Source organism: Anabrus simplex, chromosome 9 (assembly GCF_040414725.1).
Source record: "Anabrus simplex isolate iqAnaSimp1 chromosome 9, ASM4041472v1, whole genome shotgun sequence".
NCBI classification, from domain to species: Eukaryota; Metazoa; Arthropoda; class Insecta; order Orthoptera; family Tettigoniidae; genus Anabrus; species Anabrus simplex.
Window position 1 is genome coordinate 80,215,251 of NC_090273.1, and position 22,805 is coordinate 80,238,055.

Here is a 22,805-nt window from a genome sequence, read left to right on the forward strand (position 1 = left end):
GCAAATGCAAATCTTGATGATGAGATTCAACACCACCTCAAATGTGCTAGTGTGGCTTTTGGTAGTCTTCGGGTAAGGGTCTTTGATAATCATAATATGAGCACTCAGACGAAGCTTTATGTGTACAAAGCTACCGTTATACCATCTCTTACATATGGATGCGAAACATGGACTACCTACAGGAGGCACATACGATGCCTGGAAAAATGCCATCAGCGTTGCCTGAGAAGGATCCTAAGGGTGAAATGGCAAGATCGATGCACTAACATCAGTGTTCTGGAAGAAGCTAACTCCACTAGCATTGAGGCCATGATTATCAAGCACCAACTTCGCTGGAGAGGCCACATCGTTCACATGGCTGAATTCTGTCTCCCAAAACAAATTATGTACTCCCAGCTAAAGGATGGTCATAGAAAACTTGGAAAACCACAAAAGCGTTACAAAGATGCGCTAAAAACCAACATGGAAAAGTGTCAAATGAAAACTAACAACTGGGAAGCTACGGCATTTAACCGCACAATCTGGTGTCGCAATGTCTGGGAAGGACTCAGCGCTTCGAGCAAGAAAGGCGGAGAACAGAAATTGACAAGTGCAATGCAAGAAAACAACGTAAGCTCATGAAGAAAAACCAAACTACACAGCCAGTACCTAACACAACAAATGTGTGTCAAAAATGTGGAAAAATCTGTGGTTCTAGGATTGGCCTCTACAGTCATTTAAGATCTCACAAAAACTAAGTTCTTCAGGAAGACAATCATTGGCAATCAGATTGGCAATTTTAGCTCCAGTAGCATCCCCTTCTAAATTAGGCACAGAGAGTAGACAACTCTGAATTTCATTGAGTTCAGGCCTAAAATATGTTACAAAATTAGGATATATTTTCAAGTTTTTATTGCTACCATCAGTACCAATAAAAAATGCATTCACCTGCAAATGTGATACAATTTTCGCCCCTTCTTCCATTCACATTTCTGTAATGATAGCCGCTGTTCTCATTCTAGCAGAGGTGCCAACTATTACAGATTGTTCATAATGATTGCGGATTTCACTTCGCTTTTACGGCATTACAGTCAAAGGGGAAATTATTACGGAAAAGCAATATTATTGTAATAAAAATTTGCCATCAGAGAAATCATGTTGGAATGTGATGAAGCCGATGATAGTTGATCGTGTCTTGATCGTACCTTCAGTTCACTGGTCTCTTGACAGATCTTGAAGGTACATGAATATATTTATCTAGGCTTAGTTCTGAGTCATAAAGGTGGCTATGAACAGAAAATTAAAAGAAGAATAGCTCTTGGGCACTGTGCAATGGAAAAGTTGAAAACTGCCCGACATGACAGAGGAATATCTAAAATACCAAAATCTGCTTGGTGCAGATTCTTTGTGTTTTCCATCATCTTGTACAGTTGTGAAACCGGGACTATCAAATCTAGAGAACATCTGCTTTAACATAATGGTATATAAAATGAGAAATGTTATGGTAGTTTCAGCATCATTTCCCATGCTCTCACAATTTTCCGGCCCTTAAGAGATGAAGGAAATCTTTCATGGCCTTTTCCTTTCTTTAGTCAACCCCTTTACTCTTTGCAGTGTGAAAAATCTTTTCCTATGATTAGTTTATCAGAGACTGGTAATGCCATGGTTCTGCCCATTAACCCGTTCGGTGGGCGATGTGGCGAGATCCGCAGCTACAAGTTGGTTGCTTCGCGAAGAACTCAGATATATCCGCCAATTATTTTTTTTCCCCTCAGTTGCCTGCCTGCAGTGTTTTTTCTTTCTTTTTTTTTTTTTTTTTTTTTTTTTTTTTTTTTTTTTCAGCAACATATTCTGGATGAGTCTGGCCTCTGATGTGAATTTTTCAACTATGTTCTTTCAATACCAATGTGTCATCCACAAGGTGCATCATAAAGAAATGTCTGGGAAAGAACGGCCTAAAGCCTAATAGCCTCGCACTGAAACTTTTGCTCATCGCTTTATCGTCCCTTGGATGCAATAATATTGCTGTAGAAGGGATTTCTGGAGATTATAATACTAAACAGACCTCTCTGATGACACATTAGAACTGTGACCTAATTTATTATCCTCAGTGTTGAGTTCTTCCTTCATCACGACAGGAATGCGTGTTTACCGTGAGTAATACAGCATTTATTATCACACACGTGTTCCATAATACAGGCACAATTCATTATTTCCTCCCAAACTGCAAAGACCAGGATTTTATTTGATTCTCTCTTACATTTCTTATGCTAAAATGTCTAAAATTAATCACCATACCAGCCCCCACCGTTAAAGAAGTATAATGTATGGGTCATGATAAACGAAATGTTGCAATTTACTGGGGAGGATAGTGATATTACTGAAGTAAGTTCTGCCAAAGGGGAATTTGTGACAGGAATTTACCTGGAACAATTACTGCAAGCTCGAATGTACACGGTTCGGGCCCAGCTGATGCGAATGAGCAGCAGTTGTAAGAGAGACAACATGTGTTCAATTCCAGTTCAAGTAGCAATCATGACAGTGACAGAAGTGATAATACTGATAATATTCCAATCAGTGCAACTTTTTTCAACAACTTAGAATATAGACAAAGAAGGTCCCGCTTTGATCCAAAATTCCATCATGATGTAAAGAGAGAGTTTTAAGGGAAAAGAGAAAAATATTTTAATTATTTTTTGATGACGAGATACTCCAGAACATAGCTGAACAAAAAATCTTTATGCCCAGTAGAAAATCGCATATAAAACCCAGTTTAGTAAGATGAAAGGAAGGAGTCGAGACTAAGACTGGGTCCCGACAATTAAGGATGAAGTAAGGGTTCTGCTGCTGCAAGGGATTGTACAGAAACCTAAATTAGGACATTATTTTTCTCGCAATCGCTTGTTGACCACACCTATTTTCTATGAGCTGATGACAGAGAAGACATTTTTCCTCCACATCTTTTTAAAATTTTTCTGACAGTGAGTTGTATAATGGACAAATTCCTCCCTAAATTTACAAGATAAAGCCAATATTTGACCACCTGGTAGCAAAATGTTCAGAAGCTTATACCCCTGATAGCAAAGTGTCAGTTGATGAGAACCTCTTGTTATGGAAAGGATGGCTAGGATGGAAAGTTTACATACCAAAAAAAACAATCATGTTTTGGAATGGAATTGTACAAATTATACAGAGCCGAGACAGGGTAACACGATCTGCTTCCAGGTGTATCATAATGAACAACTGTAAAAGACAACGCTATGAAGACAGTAAATACTACCTGTAGCATTGTGTAGTACAGTCCGTGTGTGTCATCTATGAACTGTAGGTATGTAAACTGGATCCATCAAAAGCACTAACCAACATAACAGAAAATTTCATACGAGTATTATAATTTATTCCATTCTAAATCAAGAAAGTACATGTAAACTTTGTAAATCTACAATTTACATGCACTAAATACTTATTTCCAGGCAGAGATTGTAAACTGTTTGAAATATTTGGGCATAAGTTACTGTAGCCTATAAATGAAAACCAGGGTTTTGCTATAAGAAAGAAACAGGCTCGGTATCACAGTGCAAAAGCACTTAGTATTTTCTTGCACAAACCATTGAAAAATTATTATTATTATTATTATTATTATTATTATTATTATTATTATTATTATTATTATTATTATTATTATTATTATTATTATTATTATTATTATTATTATTATTATTATATTTGCCTTTATTAATAGTGGCGAAGTTAGGACTCACGGTCCTCATTTACACTTAACCCCACTTTCTAGCATGTTACATATGAGGGAAAAATTTCTAATCTTATCTTACAAACTAGAAGTATCATAACACAAATAATATAAGCAGAATAAATATTCTTAATCTTATCTTAGGAACTACCATTACAAACTACAGTAATATGTGACAAAAGATGTAATGTAAGAGCAAAAAATATTCCTAATATTAGAAACGACATAAGTAGAGTAAACCTACATTCACACACACATTCACACCAAAAGATTCATTCAATCTGGTGACACACATCAAGGAAATGCTCATAGCAAGGTGGCTTAAAGGGATTTAAGCTTTTTATGGCTGTAATATTATGGGGGAGAGAGTACCATATTCTAGTTTAATTTGCAACAAAGGAACGGCTATATGCTGCTGGCCTGCTGAGAGGGATAGCAAGTGTGCTGCCAGAGTGTGTTATGCTGGTGGTTAGGCGAAAGGAAATTCAGTTGTGAAGATGAGTAGTATGGGATATTCTCGTTTAATACTCGAAATATTAATACTGCCACATGGAGGTTTCTGTACTGTTCAAATGTTAGAAGGGAAAGTTGACGATAATAAGGGGTAACATGAACATCATAGCGTAAGGAAAAAATAAATCGAATACAAGAGTTCATAGCACGTTGTAATCGGTTTAGTTGTTCTCTCGTGGCATCAATTAGTACTACGTCACAGTAGAAAAATATAGACAGGATAAGAGTATTTATAAGCCTAATTCCCATGTTTAGTGGCAGCATATTCTGATGATATTTGATGGGTGGAGGGAGGCATACACTTTTTCTACTGACATTGGTAATGTGCTCTCCCCAGTTAAGTCTCTCATTTATAATAACACCTAGATTTTTTGCTCACCACGGTATAATTTTACCAGATAAAGTTATTCAAGGAATGTTTTTGCTTTCTAGGTTTTTTCAACAATTAAATACACTATATTCAAGTAAATATTTCTTAGTGCCCTTAGATAGTTCATTTTAATTAACTTTATATTTAATTAAATATTTTCTTCAATGAGGGGATATTGCTTTCCACCTGGGAGTGAGCCTGAGAGTACCGACCTCCCCACTTAAGGGGTTAAAAAGCCTCCACCACCTCTAATAGTAAGGTGGTGTAAAACTGACGTCTCCACTGCCTGACAATACTGTATCTTCTGGTTATTTGAAACAAGAATCAGACCTGTGATGTTGGGATAGCATACCTGCCTCTCACCTTTAGGCTCAGTGTTCCTTCTCCAGCCCATGCATAATCCTGAAGTTATCTAAGAAGCTGTATGATTTAAAAAAAGTTAGAAAACCCAGCCGAGAAGGCAAGCATTTCCGCTGTTGAAGTTGGACTATAGATCTACTCAGGAATTAATTGCTAGTCAAGTATACTGATCCTGTGTCAATGACACCAGCTGCAACAGGACACAAAGTATGCTCAATACCATACCTTAATAGTCAGATGTGTTAATAAAATACTGGCCATTGAAAGAAGAGAAAGTAGCATACATTAATTCCTTGCCATGGCAAACCCAGCAGATCTTGATCACGAGTTCTGACTCAGTTCAGGAAATTTCTTAATCCAAAGCTGTTGAAATTTTGTGTATAATTTTAGAACCCCCTGTGGGTGGGTGCCACAGATGTAGAATACACCCATGGTATCCCTTGTCTGTTGTAAAAGGTGACTAATAGGGGCGACCAAGGGATGATGACATTAGAACAATCAGAATACTTGTGATTAGTACCATTAAGTGTGGAACACCCTGGGTCGACATTATGAGGAAAACCATGGGTCTGCGTTACATAGGAGCAGTACCATTATGTGAGAAACACCACGGGTCTTGGCATTGTTTGTGATAATGGTTATCGTGTGTATTCCATCAGTCAGTTCCACTGTGTTCAGAATGGGTCTGCGTTACCTAAGAGTAGTTCCACTTTATGAGAAACACCATGGGTCTACATTGCCTGTGATTAGTGCCACTAAGTGAGAAACACCACGGGTTTGGCTGGCGCCCATGATAAGCACCACTATATGAGTAAAACCATGGGTCTGCGTTGCCTGAAAGTAGTAGTAACATTATATGAAGAACACCATGGATTTGTGTTGCATGTGGGCGTTACCATAATGTGTGATACACCATGGGTCTACATTGCCTATGATTAGTACCACTGTGTGAGCAACATCATGAATATACATGACCTGTGATTAGTTCCGCTAAGGCTGATTCTCCACGAGCAGGTAAAATGCTGCTGTTCGCCCGCCTGAACACTCAAACTTTTTGCCTATTCTACACAAGCGGTTGAATTGACGCCTGTAAATAGCGCCAAAAACGCCGGCGACACGCACAACCATTCTCCACCAGCGATAAACCCGCCATAGTGTAATGATAGATGTCGTACAAATAGGTTGTATTGTCGGAGCTGTTAAACTACAGTTATTAGCAATATTAAAAAGTAAACCTGGTAAGAAAAGACGTTGGTGGACTCGCCCTGCGTTATCGAATCGACTCACCACTGGACAATTTCATTTAAAGTTGTGCGAACACAGGAACTATCCGGAAATGTTTTTCCAATATTGTAGAATGTCAGTTGCTTCATTTGATGAGCTTTTAGAACTTATTAAGTTGCGTATTACTAAACTAGTGAAATGGTAGTTTAGGGGAAGTCCTGAAATTTAATTCTCAAATATTTATATTTTTAGTGGTCTTATCAATAAATATTACATAAATCAAGTTATATAGAATTAAATTTCCGATCATTTATGTCTCTTACATGTTTACCGTACCGGCTATGATAAGAGACATTCATGAATTTATATTTTTGTTGCAAGTCCATATCAATGCCGAACCAGGAGAAAATTGGTTAACATAATATGATGAAAATCGGTACATAGAGTCGGGGAATAAGAAACTGCAGACTAAGCTATAGACAATTTTTTTTCACCCTGGATGAAGCTGCAGTTTAGGAAAAGGCACCTAAAATGTATTTTTTAATACCTACAATAAGTTATTGGTCCTATCGAAAAGTACTCCATAACAAAAGTTAGAGGTAATGTAATTTCCGACCATTTATGTTTTATTGCCAAAGACCGTAGCCGTGTTGAAACACCGGATCCCATGAGATCTCCGAAGTTAAGCAACATTTGGCGTGGTCAAGCTTGGGATGGGTTGCCACTCGCTGTTGGTGGGGGTAAGAGAATAGAGGAGCGGAAAAGAACTGGCCACTCCACCGCACGTAAACTCCGGCTCAGGCACACCTCTGCAGAGGTTCGGACCTGCCTTCGAGCAGAATACACCCTTACCTTTATGTTTTATTCAGTTTCACCACACCGACTATGGTAAGAGTGGTATTTCAGAGTCGGAAGAAAACTAAATGTGAAGGCCTACTATATCGAAAGCGCAAAACATTCATCAACTATAACATTATGTTGACCATTGTTTGTTGTGATGTTCTTTGTCTCTTATGCTGCCGCTTAACTCCGATATATGGGATTACTGCTGCGTACAGAGTATAACACCCTGACTGAATATTGGCGGGAAATAGCTGGGGAGTTAGAAAACGTTCATCTTTAGCATTCCATTCCTCTGGTTCATACATTTCCTGATACTGCTGGTACGTAACACACTGGTTCATCATAGTATTCCAGCTATTCCCTCCCTACTCTGACGCGCTGTTTTGAATGAGCAGTGTGCACATTTACGGCAGAGGCTCACTTAGTAGTAGTAGTAGTAGTAGTAGTAGTAGTAGTAGTAGTAGTAGTAGTAGTAGTAGTAGTAGTAGTAGTAGTAAGACCTGGTCTAGAATTACAATTTAGGTCTACTCCAAATTATAGCACCACAATTCACTAAATAATTCAAAATTCAACCCTGGAAAGAGCCGTTTCTTAAGAAAAGCTTCTTCCACTTCACTTTTATTAAATCTATATTCATTTTATTCCAAATTAGCCGTGAAGAGGGGCTTTCTCCTCTGGCTTTGAGGAAGAATTTGCCTCCAAGTCAAATAGTTTCTTCCTCCGCCAGTGTAGTGAATTGAGATTTTCCGATTCATTGTGTATTGCTAGGAAACAGAGTAGTAAAAGGACATAGTTTTTGCCCTGGGACTCTCCACTATTCGCCCCCCCCCCCCCCCCCCCGAAAAAATTTGAAGAGTGTTCACGGATCATGATTGTCTGCGGCTTGGTCACTCCAGCTCTGAAAATTTGGATTGTTAGATTGCCAGCATAGTACTATTCATTACAAGTGAGAAAATGTGTGGTTTTTCATTTGAATCGAGTATTTCATATCAAAAGATTGCTTTTAATCGTATCATTCCTACTGACATCATTATAATGACCTATGTTAATTTCAGTTGGGAAAATGACTAAGCAGTCTTTCTGAGGATGTAAAAAAGGCAGGTGGAGATTGAGTGTCTGCCATTATAACTTAATGCTCCCCAACTTGATTTTGACTGACGGTAGGCAAGCGGGCCTATTGTTACAATGGATATTCCCTAATACCGTCTTCATATTAGAAAAGACGTTCGGTGACTTTCCCTTCGTGTTTCTAGGGTAACGTTAAGAGCTATGGAACTTAATACAATCTTGCTCACAACATATACACTACCCAACCTAGAATTCTGTATACAATGTAGAATTCCGTAGCGAAGCACAGGTACATCAGCTAATAAAGAATATACTACACTTCAGGCAATTCCTATCATGCGACAGAGGTGGGTGAACTACTCACTGCCGCCACGTGGAGAATGATTCGCTGTTCTACCGCTGGCGGGAATAACGCCTCTGCTGGCGTTAGACCCGCCTGCCCGCTCATGGACGTGTCTACCCGCGACGTGCAAACCGCCCGTGTAGACAACTCCACAAATACCCCATAGTTCTGTTCTGCAAGCGGGTTTGTAGCGAGCGAACAGCGGCGTTTTACCTGCTCGTGGAGAATGAGCCTAAGTGAGGAACACCACGCGAATACCGACACCCATGATTAGTCCCACTGTGTGAGGAACATCCTGGGGCTGCGTTGCTTGCGAGTAGTACCCTTATGTGCGAAACACCATGGGTTTGTGTTACCTGTGTGTGGTGCCATTGTGTGTGTGACATACTGTTGTATACAAGGAATCGGTATACAGAAAACACAACATAAATTTATTGTTTCAATCAGTTTTACACAATATGTACATAAATGCAACTAAATTTTCTTGAAGTTGGATGAGCTTGTGTGCAATTAATGATAGTATTACTGTAGACTGAGGGTCTGTGGAAATATACACTTAATATACACGAGAGTCTATATACACACACGAATCTATCGTGCGGAGATAGTCTGTCAAATAAGAGAGTTCAAGATAGTCGAAAACTATCTGCCTTGAAGAATTACAAGTGTAACTTGCAATGAAAGTTCGTACTAACAGAATGCTAGTAGTTGCCGTAGGCTTGTCAGGAGCTGACATAAATATGCACCATTAGTAGAATACTAATATTAATGTCGGAGCCTAAGTGAGGACTGAGGGGTGAGTAGAATACTGGCATCGGGGCTCGACGTGGCTACAGGAAGCGGGAGGTGAGGCAGTGTCTAGAGGTGAGACCTCACAACCAGAATTTCAGTCCACCTGTTCGATACACATGTTTAAGAGGGATAGCCTCCGTGTTCGACTTGCAGTGTAATCTGGCGTGAGACACTGAGGAGTCCTCGTAAGGAGCGGAATGGAGCTTCCTTTTATAGCACTGGCTGACGTCACAAGCAAGCGCACTGCAGTACCTCGTAGAGTCTGGAAAGATCCGGGCTGCGGCGTGTTGCGGAGCTATCAGGCGCAGAGCTGAGATTGCGACGGACACACAACACCCTCCCCTCCTAATTACGCCGATACGGCGCAAAGCAGCGGCGGCAGCGATGCTGGGCAGGAGAGTCGGCCTTCTCTGTTGTGGTGTCCGGACCCTGGACTGGGCGAAGGGGCGCCAAATCGTACTGAAAGGAACCCATGTTGATTAAGTGATCTAGAGCTCGTTCAGCAATAGATTTGTCAGGTTTTACAAGAGAATCAATAGAAGGATATGGACGGTATCAAAGGCGTATCTGGTCCTGGTGGCGGCAGATGCATTTCTCAGCAGTCTGAATCTCGTAGAGACGATGGCCCAAGGTGCGGCAGATGATACCAGGTAACCAGAGCGGATTGGACTTGAAAGTCCGTATGTAGACCTTGTCGTTGACGTTGAACTTAGGTTGTGAGCGCTTTGGCTGGGCAGGAAGAGGCTGCAACAGAGAAAGTAAAGTTCTCTGAGGGCGTCCATGGAGCTTTTGAGCTTGAGTGACATTGTCAGCACCAGGTAGAGTTCTATAATTTCCTAGGAGTTGTAACAAGGCTTGCTCTTTACTTAAACCAGAAGATACGGCTTTCTTCATACTTTTCTTAAAAGTTTGCACAAAACGTTCAGCTTCACCATTAGATTGAGGGTGAAAAGGCGGTGCTAGGATATGCCGAATTCCATTATGTGTACAGAAGTTCTGGAAAGCACTAACAGTAAATTGTGGTCCATTATCGGAAATGAGCACTTGAGGTAATCCTTCAGTTGTTAATATCTTCTGAAGTGCACGAATGGTAGCTTCTGTAGTAGTAGTGGAATGCATGTCAACAACGTAGGGAAAGTTAGATAGAGAATCTATCACTATGAGCCACATGGAGTTGAGAAAAGGTCCGGCGAAGTCTATGTTACTCGTTCCCATGGAGAAGTAGCAGGAGGCCATGGAGCGAGGTCAGAGGACGGGGCGTTCTGATGAATCTGACATGGTTCACAATGGTGGATGAGCTTCTCGATGGCGGCGTCAATACCGGGCCAATAGCAGTGTTGACGGGCGAGTTGCTTGGTGCGTGATATTCCCCAATGACTTTGGTGTAACCAGTCGAGAACGTGTTGTCGTAGACTAAGTGGGATAACCACTCGGAAGAGGGTGCCTGTTTCTAATAAGATGACTCCGGCACGAGTCGTGAGACGATGCTGAAGACGATGATAAGGTACAAGGCTGGAAGGAAGCTTGTGTTGAAGAGGCCAACCGTTGCGGATGTAAGCACGTACTGTAGCGAGTGTATTGTCCTTATCCGTTGCTGTAGCGATGCAGGTAGCGTCAATGGGAAAGCTGGATACTGTGTTCTCGAGTCCAACTGAAGACATTCTGATTCCTGAGAATCGAAGGCAGTATCAGGACCTACTGGTAAGCGAGAGAGGGCATCAGCATTACAATGCTGGGATGTGGCACGATAGGCAATCTGATAGGAATAATCAGAAAGGAACATGGACCATCTTTGAAGTTTTTTGAGAGAATGCTCAGGGATCTTATTACCAGGATGGAATAAGTGTACAAGAGGCTTGTGATCAGTAATGATCAGGAAATGGTTGCCATAGAGATATTCGTTGAAACGGCGAATACCAAAGATGATAGCTAAAGCTTCTTTTTCGATCTGTGAATAATGACGTTGATGCTCATTGAGTGTCTTTGAAGCAAAAGCGATAGGACGTTCTTGTCCGTGACGATCCTTCTGGGAGACAACGGTGCCGATTCCGTAATCAGAGGCGTCCGTCGTGAGCGTTAGAAGCTTGCCGGGCTGAAAGTAAGTGAGTTTGACAGCTTGAACAAGGGCCTTGTTGATAGTTTGCCAGGCATGTTGGCATTGTTGAGACCAATGAAATTTAACACCTTTCTTGCATAAGGTGTTCAACGGAGCTGCCACTGAAGCGAAGCGTGGAATGAACTTGTTATAATAGTTCGATTTGCCTATGAAGGATTGGAGCTGCTTGATGTTCTGCGGTGCAGGCATGTTGACAATCGCAGAGACATTCCTTTCACTAGGTCGAATGCCATTCTTATCGAGGATATGACCTAGGTAGTGAACTTGGGGTTGAAAGAACGTGCATTTAGCGAGGTTCGCTCGGAGGCCATTTTCTTTAAATTTAGTGAGAAGTAGGCGCAGATTATGTAAATGCTCTTGATGATCTTTGCCAGTCACAAGAATGTCATCAAGGTAATTAGCACAACCGGGAATAGAGGCGGTTAGCTGTGCTAAGTAACGCTGGAAAATAGCAGCGGAGGAAGAGATGCCGAAAGGGAGACGCTGGAGCTGGAGCAGTCCAAGAGGAGTATTCAGCGTGAGACATTGCTTGGATTCTTCGTCTAAAAGTAGCTGTAGATAGGCTTCTTTGAGATCCACTTTAGAGAAGAACTGACCACCGGCTAAACGGCGAAATAAGTCCTCAGGACGGGGAATTGGAAAGACGTCGGTTTCAATTTGCGAGTTGATCGTAGAACGAAAATCATCACAAATGCGTATATTGCCATTGGGTTTCTTAACTACTACGAGTGGAGTAGCCCATTTACTGGAATTGACGGGTACCACTGTACCGGCGTCTATCCATCTTTTCAACTCTTTAGTAACTTGGTCTTGAAGTACAAGTGGGACTGGACGGGCTTTGAAAAAGCGAGGCTTGGCTCCTGATTTCAGCTGTATGTGAGTTGTGTAGTCTTTGGTGGTGCCTAGTGTAGAGTCGAAGACTTCCGGAAATTGCTCGAGGAGATCTGTAACGTCCGAGGTAGGTTGCAAGGCAGAGATTACATTGACGTTGTCATGAATTTGGAATCCAAATAAATTGAATAGATCCATGCCGAGAATATTAAATCCCGTGTAGTTGTTGACTACGAGTAAGGTAATGACCTTCTGAATACCTTTATAGCTGGCTGGAAGAGTGATTTGTCCCTTAATATTAATCTTCCTCTTGTTAAACGTAACAAGCTGCATGTCAGCCGGAGAGCACGACGGTGAGCCTAAGTCGTGATACGTAGCAAGGTTGATAATAGAGATAGGTGACCCAGTATCTAATTGAAAATTAGTAGAGCGATCAGAGAAAGATATTGGAACGATTATCTTGCTAGAATTCCTGGTAGGAAGAATGAGATTGATCTGATCTATTTCCATGTCCTGTCAGGGCTGTGTAGTAGGCTTCCGTGCCGAATGAATATGGGCAGGACGGAGCGAACTTTTACATACAGTCTTGATGTGTCCTACTTTATGACAGCAATCACAAGTGGCTTTGAAGAAACAGCAGTCACGGCGTTCGTGATGTTTAAAACATCCTCTGCAGGAAGGCAGGAGCTGAGACGTTTTCGGAGAAGTGCGCTTCTTCGTAGAAGAGTGAGAGGGAACCTGTCGAGAGCGCTTGGCAGAGAGCGATCTGGCTGTGCGGTTGGACGGAGCATACGACTGGCGGGCTGGCTGAGAGACTTGAGCGACCTCATGTGTAGTAGCTATTTCCGCTGCAGTCTTGGTAGTCATTTCGTAGACTGTGGCAATACGCTGTACTTCTTCCAAAGAAGGGTTACTCTTTTTACAGCCTCGAAACGAACGTTGTCCTGGGGAGTATGGAGAATGACCATATCCCGAATGAGGGAATCTGTGTAGGGCATGCGACAACCGTCCTTGGAACAGATAAACTGGCAGGGCTTGGCGAGACCACGTAGTTCTGCTATCCGTTCTGTGTGAGTCTGGTGTGGTTTTTTTCTGCTTTGAAAAAACTTGTAGCGAGCGGCTACGATGTGAAGATCCTTAGTATAATGGTCATTGATGCGAGCTAATAGCTGCGCGAAAGGCACTTCTGAGATCTGCTCTTCAGGGCTTAATTTTTGCAGTAATTCACATGTAGAATTTCCGACCAAACTGAGAAAGAGAGCACGTTGGCGCTTTTCATCCGTGATTGAATAGCAGATGAAGTGTTGCTAAAGGCGGGCTAGATACACTGACCATTCTTCCTTGGCCGGGTCGAAAGCAGAAAATTGAGGAATTGCTGTGGGCTGTGCAGAAGCAGAAAGAGTTTGTATGGCTGTAAGCAATGCTGTTTGCTGTTGCTGCATGAATTGCTGTTGCTGCTGTTGCCAAGCTTGTAAGATAGCGGCGAATTGCTCTGTCATGGCCATGGTGAGATTTGCGATAGAGAGCACAACTTTTTAAGCAGCGTGTAATGAGACTGGCTGTGAACTTGACCTTCACTCGATCGGCTGGGAGTGAGAGAGCGAGTGAGCTGGCGCGTGCTGAACAGGTGGTGTGAGAGAGAGAGAGCCGTGAAATGTAGGCTGGATGTGCGTAGTTCGAACGGGGCAGAGGTGCACTGTAGAAATGCGAAGTGTTGGCAGAGTTGCTAACGAGAGTCCTGTAGCGAGAGTGCTGAAATGGCGAAATCACTTGGAACGTGTGCTTGACGTTAAAGATGCTGGCGCGCCCGTGTAGAATGTGTGCTGGTCCCAATGTGTTGGCTATACGTATGGATGACTTTGCCTCATGCCTAAATTTTTGTTGAATGTGGCAAGTGTACAGAGCACTTTTTTGTTTGTACCTCGTCGCCAAATTTTGTTAAATTGGCAAGACTGACGTATGACTTTTCCTCGTTTTTACCTCGTGCCAAATTTTGTGAAATTTGGCGGGTGCACAGAGTACGTTTTTACCTCGTCGCCAAATGTTATTGTGTTGTATACAAGGAATCGGTATACAGAAAACACAACATAAAATTTATTGTTTCAATCAGTTTTACACAATATGTACATAAATGCAACTAAATTTTCTTGAAGTTGGATGAGCTTGTGTGCAATTAATGATAGTATTACTGTAGACTGAGGGTCTGTGGAAATATACACTTAATATACATGAGAGTCTATATACACACACGAATCTATCTTGCAGAGATAGTCTGTCAAATAAGAGAGTTCAAGATAGTCGAAAACTATCTGCCTTGCAGAATTACAAGTGTAACTTGCAATGAAAGTTCGTACTAACAGAATGCTAGTAGTTGCCGTAGGCTTGTCAGGAGCTGACATAAATATCCACCATTAGTAGAATACTAATGTTAATGTCGGAGCCTAAGTGAGGACTGAGGGGTGAGTAGAATACTGGCATCGGGGCTCGACGTGGCTACAGGAAGCGGGAGGTGAGGCAGTGTCTAGAGGTGAGACCTCACAACCAGAATTTCAGTCCACCTGTTCGATACACATGTTTAAGAGGGATAGCCTCCGTGTTCGACTTGCAGTGTAATCTGGCGTGAGACACTGAGGAGTCCTCGTAAGGAGCAGAATGGAGCTTCCTTTTATAGCGCTGGCTGACGTCACAAGCAAGCGCACTGCAGTACCTCGTAGAGTCTGGAAAGATCCGGGCTGCGGCGTGTTGCGGAGCTATCAGGCGTAGAGCTGAGATTGCGACGGACACACAACACATACCATGGGTGTACATTACCTGTGATTAGTACCACTATAGGAGGAACGCCATAGTTTTGCTTTACTAGTGATTAGTACCATTATGAGGGGCTAGTGACCTGGATTTTGGATCCTTTTTAGATAATGAATATCATCCCAGTAATTAAGCATTGTGAATTTGATCCACTGTTTTTGTTTCATGATCATCAAGTCATCATCATTCGTTTTAGATTCTGGTCAGTGGATACATTTAGAAGTTTTCATTTTCGTTTTGTTCACCTCGTACCAGCCTAGCTGCCAGGCCCCTTTAAACACCAAACATTATCATCATTATAATTTTAGATAATAATGTAGTTACTTGCTACCAGGTTATTTGTTACTTAAGTGTTGCTATTTCTCATGATGTTAGACATAAGTTTAAAAAAAATTTCAAGCTATTCATAATGATAAGATTTAGATTGCAATAGTTTATTTTATTCTTGCTAGTTGACATTGGCTGATATCAAGCCCTCTTCCCATTCAGTTTTGTAAGTATTCATTTCTGTCTTTGTGGGTGCCAGACTTATTTCTACTAAAATGTCAAAATCTTAGGGAATAAACACAGTATAAAAGAAACTGCACTGTAATGGATAAAAACTTGTGATTCAACTAGCTGATCTAGGCTCTTTTATCTGTAATTATAGAGATGTGTAAAGGTATCTGAAGGCAAGTTGAATGAAAAATTGTTTTCAGTTGTTTTCTTTTATTGAACAAAACTGGTACACAACTGTATCATTTTTCTATGTAGTATGTCAATAGTCTCCATTACGCCCCTCTAGGGACACCAGAACCTCGACGTCTGTGTGGGGGCTTGTGTGCTCGTTGATCACAAGAGCTGACAGGAAAGGCAGATGAAGTGGTGGAATTTATGGAGAAAGAGGGTATAGAAATTATGGGGTTGAGCGAAGTTAAATGGAAGGGGAAAGGAAAGAAGAGAATGAGGAAAGGATATACACACTATACTGGAGTGGTGGCAGAGAGGCAAAAATGGAGTGCGCTTGATAATTTCAAAACAGCTATAAGAGTATGTGGATATGCTAGAGTACATCAGTGCCAGGATAATGAAAATTAGACTGAGAATGAGGAATTCCTCTGTTCAATAAATAAGTTTATTTTCATTTTTGTTTCCACTTAATTTGTTTAGAGAGGATGATTACCTAGTTGTACAACAGTCACCACCATCAATCTCCGTTACTTTCGATGCAAGTCGTCTAGCACTTGTAAAGTACATGGATTCCTCTATAAAAAATGTGTTTTGGTTGTCTGTTTAACGACTCACGCATGCACAGCTAGATTGCCAACAGGTATCTCTTGGAATCTCGAAAAGAAAATGTGTGAGGCTATCGAAATGAAGAAACGCCTGAACAACATGAATTTAGAAGGAGGATATAAAATCAGCAATTCTTGGGTGCCTATCATACATAGATTAATAGATGTTGACCGCAACATAGACACGCAGGATAAACCTCTAATTACATAACAGCGCGGGCAAGTTCCACTACCTGGCTGTGACACATAACGTTTACAAGGTAGCCAGGGGGCTTCCATCAGCCAGAAAGGGTAGGATATATAAGGCCAGGGTCAGGAACTATCCTTGCAGTGTGATTGTTGGCTGGGAGACTGATTAACTCAGATCAAGTAGGGATTCAGTCGCCTTGACAAACAATACTGCAATGTATTTGAAATGTCGGTAAACTGTACGGGATGTACAGAAAACAACAACACGATTCAACCCGGAAGAAAACAACAACACGATTCAACCCGGAAGAAGAACTAAATATTTCTACACACCGTGGAAGCTACACTTCTGAGCTAACATCTTGTTAAAACTGAACTATGAACAGCAAATTAACCACAAAATTACACTTCCAGAGATGTTTCTTCTTAATTTTAGTCATTGTGTCATTTGTAGTTCCATGTCAAATTCTAAAGTCTAGGTTACCTTTATTTATTTATTTATTTATTTATTTATTTATTATCTGGAAGAAACTGAGATAATGAATTTGGTGGCTGATATTCCTGTGTTTTATATATAAATAACTACAATCATCTTTGCTGCTTCAAGTGGTGCAATTTGTGTTGGCAGCTCTGTTCCACAACAACTGTATGTATCTTGCTCATCATCTGGTCACACTCGGTGTAGAGTATAAGGATCGGCTGCCTTCTGTCCTCAGAAACCACACCATAACATTTATCGACTTGGTGCATAAGCTGAGGGAACTCGGGACCACAACATTTCTTAAATATATGCAAGAGCAGCGCAAGCAGATCTTGGATATTCTCCGAGACTCAGGTGACTAAAATATTTCTAAGGATATATTTAAAGCATGTACCATGTTGGTGATAGTGAAAATATTGAAGGCTATCATGACAGAAAGCAGTGGCTATTTCACTATTGTAGTCAGTGTAGAGGACCTGCATTTTCTACTTACAATGGAACTGTTTGGGTTGAACCAGTTAGGATAATTTAAGACATCATAAATTAAACTGAGATAACACAACCCAGCATTTTCAAACTTTTTTTTTTTTTTGTGGCAAGAGGTGTGATAGGTAATCTTAACTCATTTTGGGTCGCTGAACACGAATCCGTTGTCTGTTTCTACATATCACATCACGTTTTCTCGCAATAGGTATATCAAAATAAGAGATAGACCTGAATATTGCATATAAAAAGTACTGAAAAATGTTGATAATTTTGGAAATATTTATAATTTTTTGTATTATTGTATATTTCGAAAGAGTTGAATATTGTCTTGAATTATTATATACAATGAATAATTATTGGGTATAAATTACAATGCAGTATTTAGCATTTATTGTAATATAATACTGATTTACACAAAAACACATGAACAAACAACTCTTAGGCAATGAAAACAATTTATTTTGACAATTAAACGTGATTTACAAGCAAACAATGTAACTTTTATTCAGTATCTTTATGAATTCATAAATGTGAACAAAATAAACTTTTACAGTCCTAGAAGTCCCTTTGGAATGAACACTTCGCTGCCCAGCATCTGACTGCATCAAGTTTGTCTTCTCTTTTCAAACACCAACAGTAGTCGGCAATCATTGGTTCATCCCACCTCCCCTGGTATCTTCTTTCTGCCTCCTTGATGTCTTGGTGGAACCTCTCTCCCATCTCTACATTAACAGCCTCAAGATTTTCTGGAAAGTGACTGAGATGAGAATGAAGGAAGTGTAGTTTCAGACTCATTCTACACCCCAACTCTTTCATATCATCCAACATCGTTTTCACTATTGTTTCGTATTGTTCATCCTTTACATTTCCTAGGAACTTCGTTCTGACGTCTCTTATTGAATTCCATGCAGCAAGTTCCACGGCATTCATCGTCTGTTCAAAGTTTCTGTCTTTCAGAAGCTTTGTAATTTGTGGTCCATTAAAAATGCTTTCCTTGACTTTGGCATCAGATAAATGTGGAAATTTGCTTGCAATGTACTTGAAACAGGGGCTACTTTTGTCCAAGGCCTTAACGAACTGCTTCATGATTCCGTTTGATGTGTAGCGGTGGCAAAATAATTTTTTGTGGGTCAACTAAGGCAGCATTTGTAACATTTTTCACACCAGGTGTCAAAACTTGTCTCTTGGGACAGGAAGGTGTAGACCAGTGTTTGTCCCTAGCTCTGCTGTCCCATTCACATAAATAACAAGGGAATTTAGTGTAGCCTGCTTGTTGTCCTAATAGAATACCACACACCTTCAAGTCACTACACAGATCCCACCGATGCTCATGATATTTGATTTTATCGAAAACACTTTGCATTGTGATATAATTTTCTTTTAATGAAATGGTATGTGCCCACACACATAACAGAATGAGTCTGGCTTATTCACACATCTTCTAAATCCTGACACACTTGCCATTTTTGTAACACAACACAGTATAAAAAGGTCAGATTTCTGCCACACTCACAACGCAACTGACTGGCTTCACCGCATTGCCAATACCACGAGCTATAAATAGACTCTGTTATCTAATTCAATGGAGGGGACATAGTCGGTGGAGGAGGTTTGGATTGACAAACGTACGCAACATTAACAAAGCAAACCACGGCCACTCTAACAACAGCCGATTTGCTATTATCACAAAGCAGCACTGTGCCGCAGTGACACATTTTCAGACAGTAAATGGCAAATAACATGAAAACTATATGTGATACAATAGAACCTACGACATTTATGAAATCAGGAGACCTTATTTAGTTAAAATCACATATCAGATGCTTTCCCGCAAAAATCATCCTGGGTAGTGTAATCATTCTGCTTTAAAATAATGTTTACAAACTTTAAAAAATTGTAATTTGTTGCTGCAGGTTTAAATGAAACATAGTGTATTGAAGGTGTCGGCTGCAATGAAACTCAGTAGGACGATCAATTAAGACATTAGAACATCATAGCACACCTGCCCTTGTTGTAAACAGGCTGGCCTTAGCATGACAAAATCAATCATTCTAAACAAGAATCTTTACTAGTAAGTACACTTATATATGGATGATTTAAGATTATGTTTTAGCTTCCAGCATAAATGATACAGAAGATTAAAAAACCCTAATATTTTGATATATTCATATACTGTACATGTTGGTAAAATAGGTTTGTAGAGCATGAAATAATGTTCACGTTGGTAAAATCTCATTTACAGTACAAAGAATTTTATGTACCTTTGAAACAGAATGGCTGGTATATTTCTACAGGGCATATGCAAAAGTCATTCTGCTTTTTATTACACTTTATCATCATCATCATCATCATCTTCTTCTTCGTCATCATCATCTAGCTGCTCTGAGCTACCCAGCTATTGATTTTGTGGCAAAATTATTACTACCAGTTAATTTAGAATATCACACTCCACTATATCACAGACTGAAGATGCTCATGGAATGCTGACGTTCATTTCAGTACGGGAATTCAGTTTCAAGTACCTATGTAGGGGCACCACGGGGAGGCATCAGCTTCACCCTCAATTAAAGACTGCAGCAAAAAATTACTATTGTTTAAATTTGTAAATATTATTTTACAGCCAAATGAATATTTATTGCAGTTAAATTAGTGTGGGAAGATGTAGAGTAATTTACATAAACAGGGATATGTACAGGGTTCAGACTTCTGCAAGTGTGCTGAGAGACAGACTTCATTCCTGTGAGCTGTGCCCATACTCTTGCATAATACAAGATTTAATGGTAGGCTGTGATAGTGTTATGAAAATGGCCCATTTCTGGGCAAAGGTCATCTAACACGAGACATTCTATCTATCTATTTATTTATTTATTTATTTATTTATTTATTTATTTATTTATTTATTTATTTATTTATTTATTTATAATTAATTGTGACATTCTTTTACTGCATTGTACATCATTGCTTCTGACTCAAGTGAGTAAATAAATAAATATTTAGAATGTGTCAATTGATGATTCACCCATGTTTCTTGCAATATATCTGATGCAACCCAAACAGTTTTTGTGTCCGTAGGACATTGCTACTAGAGACTGTTTTCCCTGAAAACAGTCAGTGGAACCTCTTTTTTTTTTTTTTTTTTTTTTTTTTTTCCTCCTCTTCTTCAGAAATGATTGACCTCCTACCTTCAAAATGTGTACAGTAAAGCCATGGGTAAGACTTATGGTGCAGTTTTCCTATATTAAGTATATTTACTCATTTTCAGTTAAAAATAATGGTAATTATGAAAATAATAATGTAACTATGTCATTTCATACCAACATTGCCATCTGGACCTTGCTATTTTCTTATTTATCTGAATGTAATCATCAAACCTGTGGGGTTTTTTTTACTTTTTATTATTTTTAGGACTGGCATCAATAGAAAATTCAACACTACCTTCTAATACAGAAAAAGCAATTCGTCAGTGCCTAAGACAAATAGAAATCTTGCAGACTGTGTGGCTGGATGTTCTACCTTCAAATGTGTACAGTAAAGCCATGGGTAAGTCTTATGATGCAGTTATCTGTATAAAGTATAATACTTACTCATTTATCCCTGTATGGAAAGGAAACATACTGGATTTAACTGTGTTAACTCAAGACAAAATATGTACACTGAAACAGCCATCAGTATAGTTTTTTCATTTAACTGGAACTGCAGGTGTAAAATTCCTTTAATCATAGTCACATTGTCATTGAATTCTTTCAAATGAATATAAATGGGGTTTTCAAGCATACCCTCGTCTAGAAAGCCAAGAATAACAGCCGAGAGGATTTGTCATGCTGACCACATGACAACTCGTAATCTGCAGGCCTTTGGGCTGAGCGGCAGTCACTTGGTAGGCCAAGGCCCTTCAGGGTTGTAATGCCATGGAGTTAGTTTTTTTTTTCAAACATTCATTAATAATACACATCTTTATGAACAAAACATTGCAAACTTTTCAAAAGTGATAACAAATACAGTCAAACCACCTATGTATGTGTGTGTGCGCGCGCGCGCGCATGCCGTTTCCTTTCAGTTGCAACATAGTTAATCTATAACTGTAAGGTTTTTCAGTCTGTTGAAACTAATTCAAGATTTTAAGAATTAGAAACTGCCTGAAAAAGAAAACATTTAATAATAGATTATACCAAAAAAAGATACAATTATTTTTAACAGACTGAAAAACCTCAAAGTATTATTATTATTCTCGTGTCAGATACATCAAAAGAAGAAAACAATTACAATAATTTCAAGTAACATTTAAATAATCTTGGACCAATACAACGCTACTTCGAGTCCTCTCTTCGTAGCTCGATGCAGGTCATCTTGCGTGCACAAAGATGGACACAGCTGACACTGAAGCATATGCTGGATGGTTTGATCTTCTCCGCAGTCACACTTGGTGTTGTCACCATTGATGAAGCCCCATCTTGCCAAATTAACTTTGGACCTTCCCACTCCTGATCTCAACCTATCTAGCTCTCATTGCAACCGGGTGGCAAACGTTCCTCAACCGCCATCTGCTCAGAGCCTTGGGGGATCTTCGTCTTCCATAGCTGTATCCTTGCCTTCTCAGCTGGTACTATAAGTTCCTGAGATGTTCGTAGGAAGCCTTCCTAGATTTCAGTCGCTGTACTGGAAGCTTATGTCCATGCAGTAGATGAGTACTTTCATGCTTAACCTTTGTCCTTTCCTTATTTGCAGCTACTTATCTTCGCACACCGGGTGGTGCTATCCCTGTAAGACGATAGAGTTTTTCAGTTGGAGTAGACTTTAGACAACCTGTAACAAGTCTGCAGGTCTCATTAAGTGCTGTGTCTACCTGTCTGGCATGAGATGAATTGTACCAAACAGGGCAGGCATATTCCGCTGCAGAATAACATAGTGCCATATAGAAATTCTAATAGAGCATATCTATTGGTGGAAAATATCTAATTCCCTCCATGGGAACTTAGAATTTCTATTTGGAATTGCTAGGCGGGCATTAATTCCATTGTGGAGTCTTATCTCCCGTATGCAGTTATCAGACTGTGCCTCATAAAAGGCTTCTGATAAGTTCACTTGCATACACCCCAGCATCAGTGGGTAGGGTCTGACACATCCCACTCTGAAGAGTCTAGTGTCAGACCTAAGAAGAAATGCTGGTTAATAGAGCAAACGCCTGAAAAGCCATACATCTAATTTTTGATCTGACATAGTGCCATGGCGGAAGCACGAATAGTTTTTGGTTGACTGCCCCCTTCTGATCCAGATAATTTACCTCAGAGTTATACGTAAACAGTTGAGAGTCAACCACTGTATGTAATTTATTATTATACATGAGTATTGTTACCCGTCTGTCTATGAACTGTTGCTGCTG

General features: G+C 40.1%; 1 protein-coding gene across 1 annotated transcript in view; it reads left to right on the forward strand.

Moving 5' to 3' along the window:
- The window catches only part of Zw10 (Zeste-white 10), a 196,409-nt gene that overhangs the window by 112,913 nt on the left and 60,691 nt on the right, over window positions 1–22,805 (forward strand). The window contains exons 7-8 of the mRNA XM_067153573.2: window positions 17,087–17,293; window positions 20,831–20,965. Coding sequence (XP_067009674.1) covers window positions 17,087–17,293; window positions 20,831–20,965 — 342 coding nt within the window. The remainder of the gene's footprint in view (window positions 1–17,086; window positions 17,294–20,830; window positions 20,966–22,805) is intronic.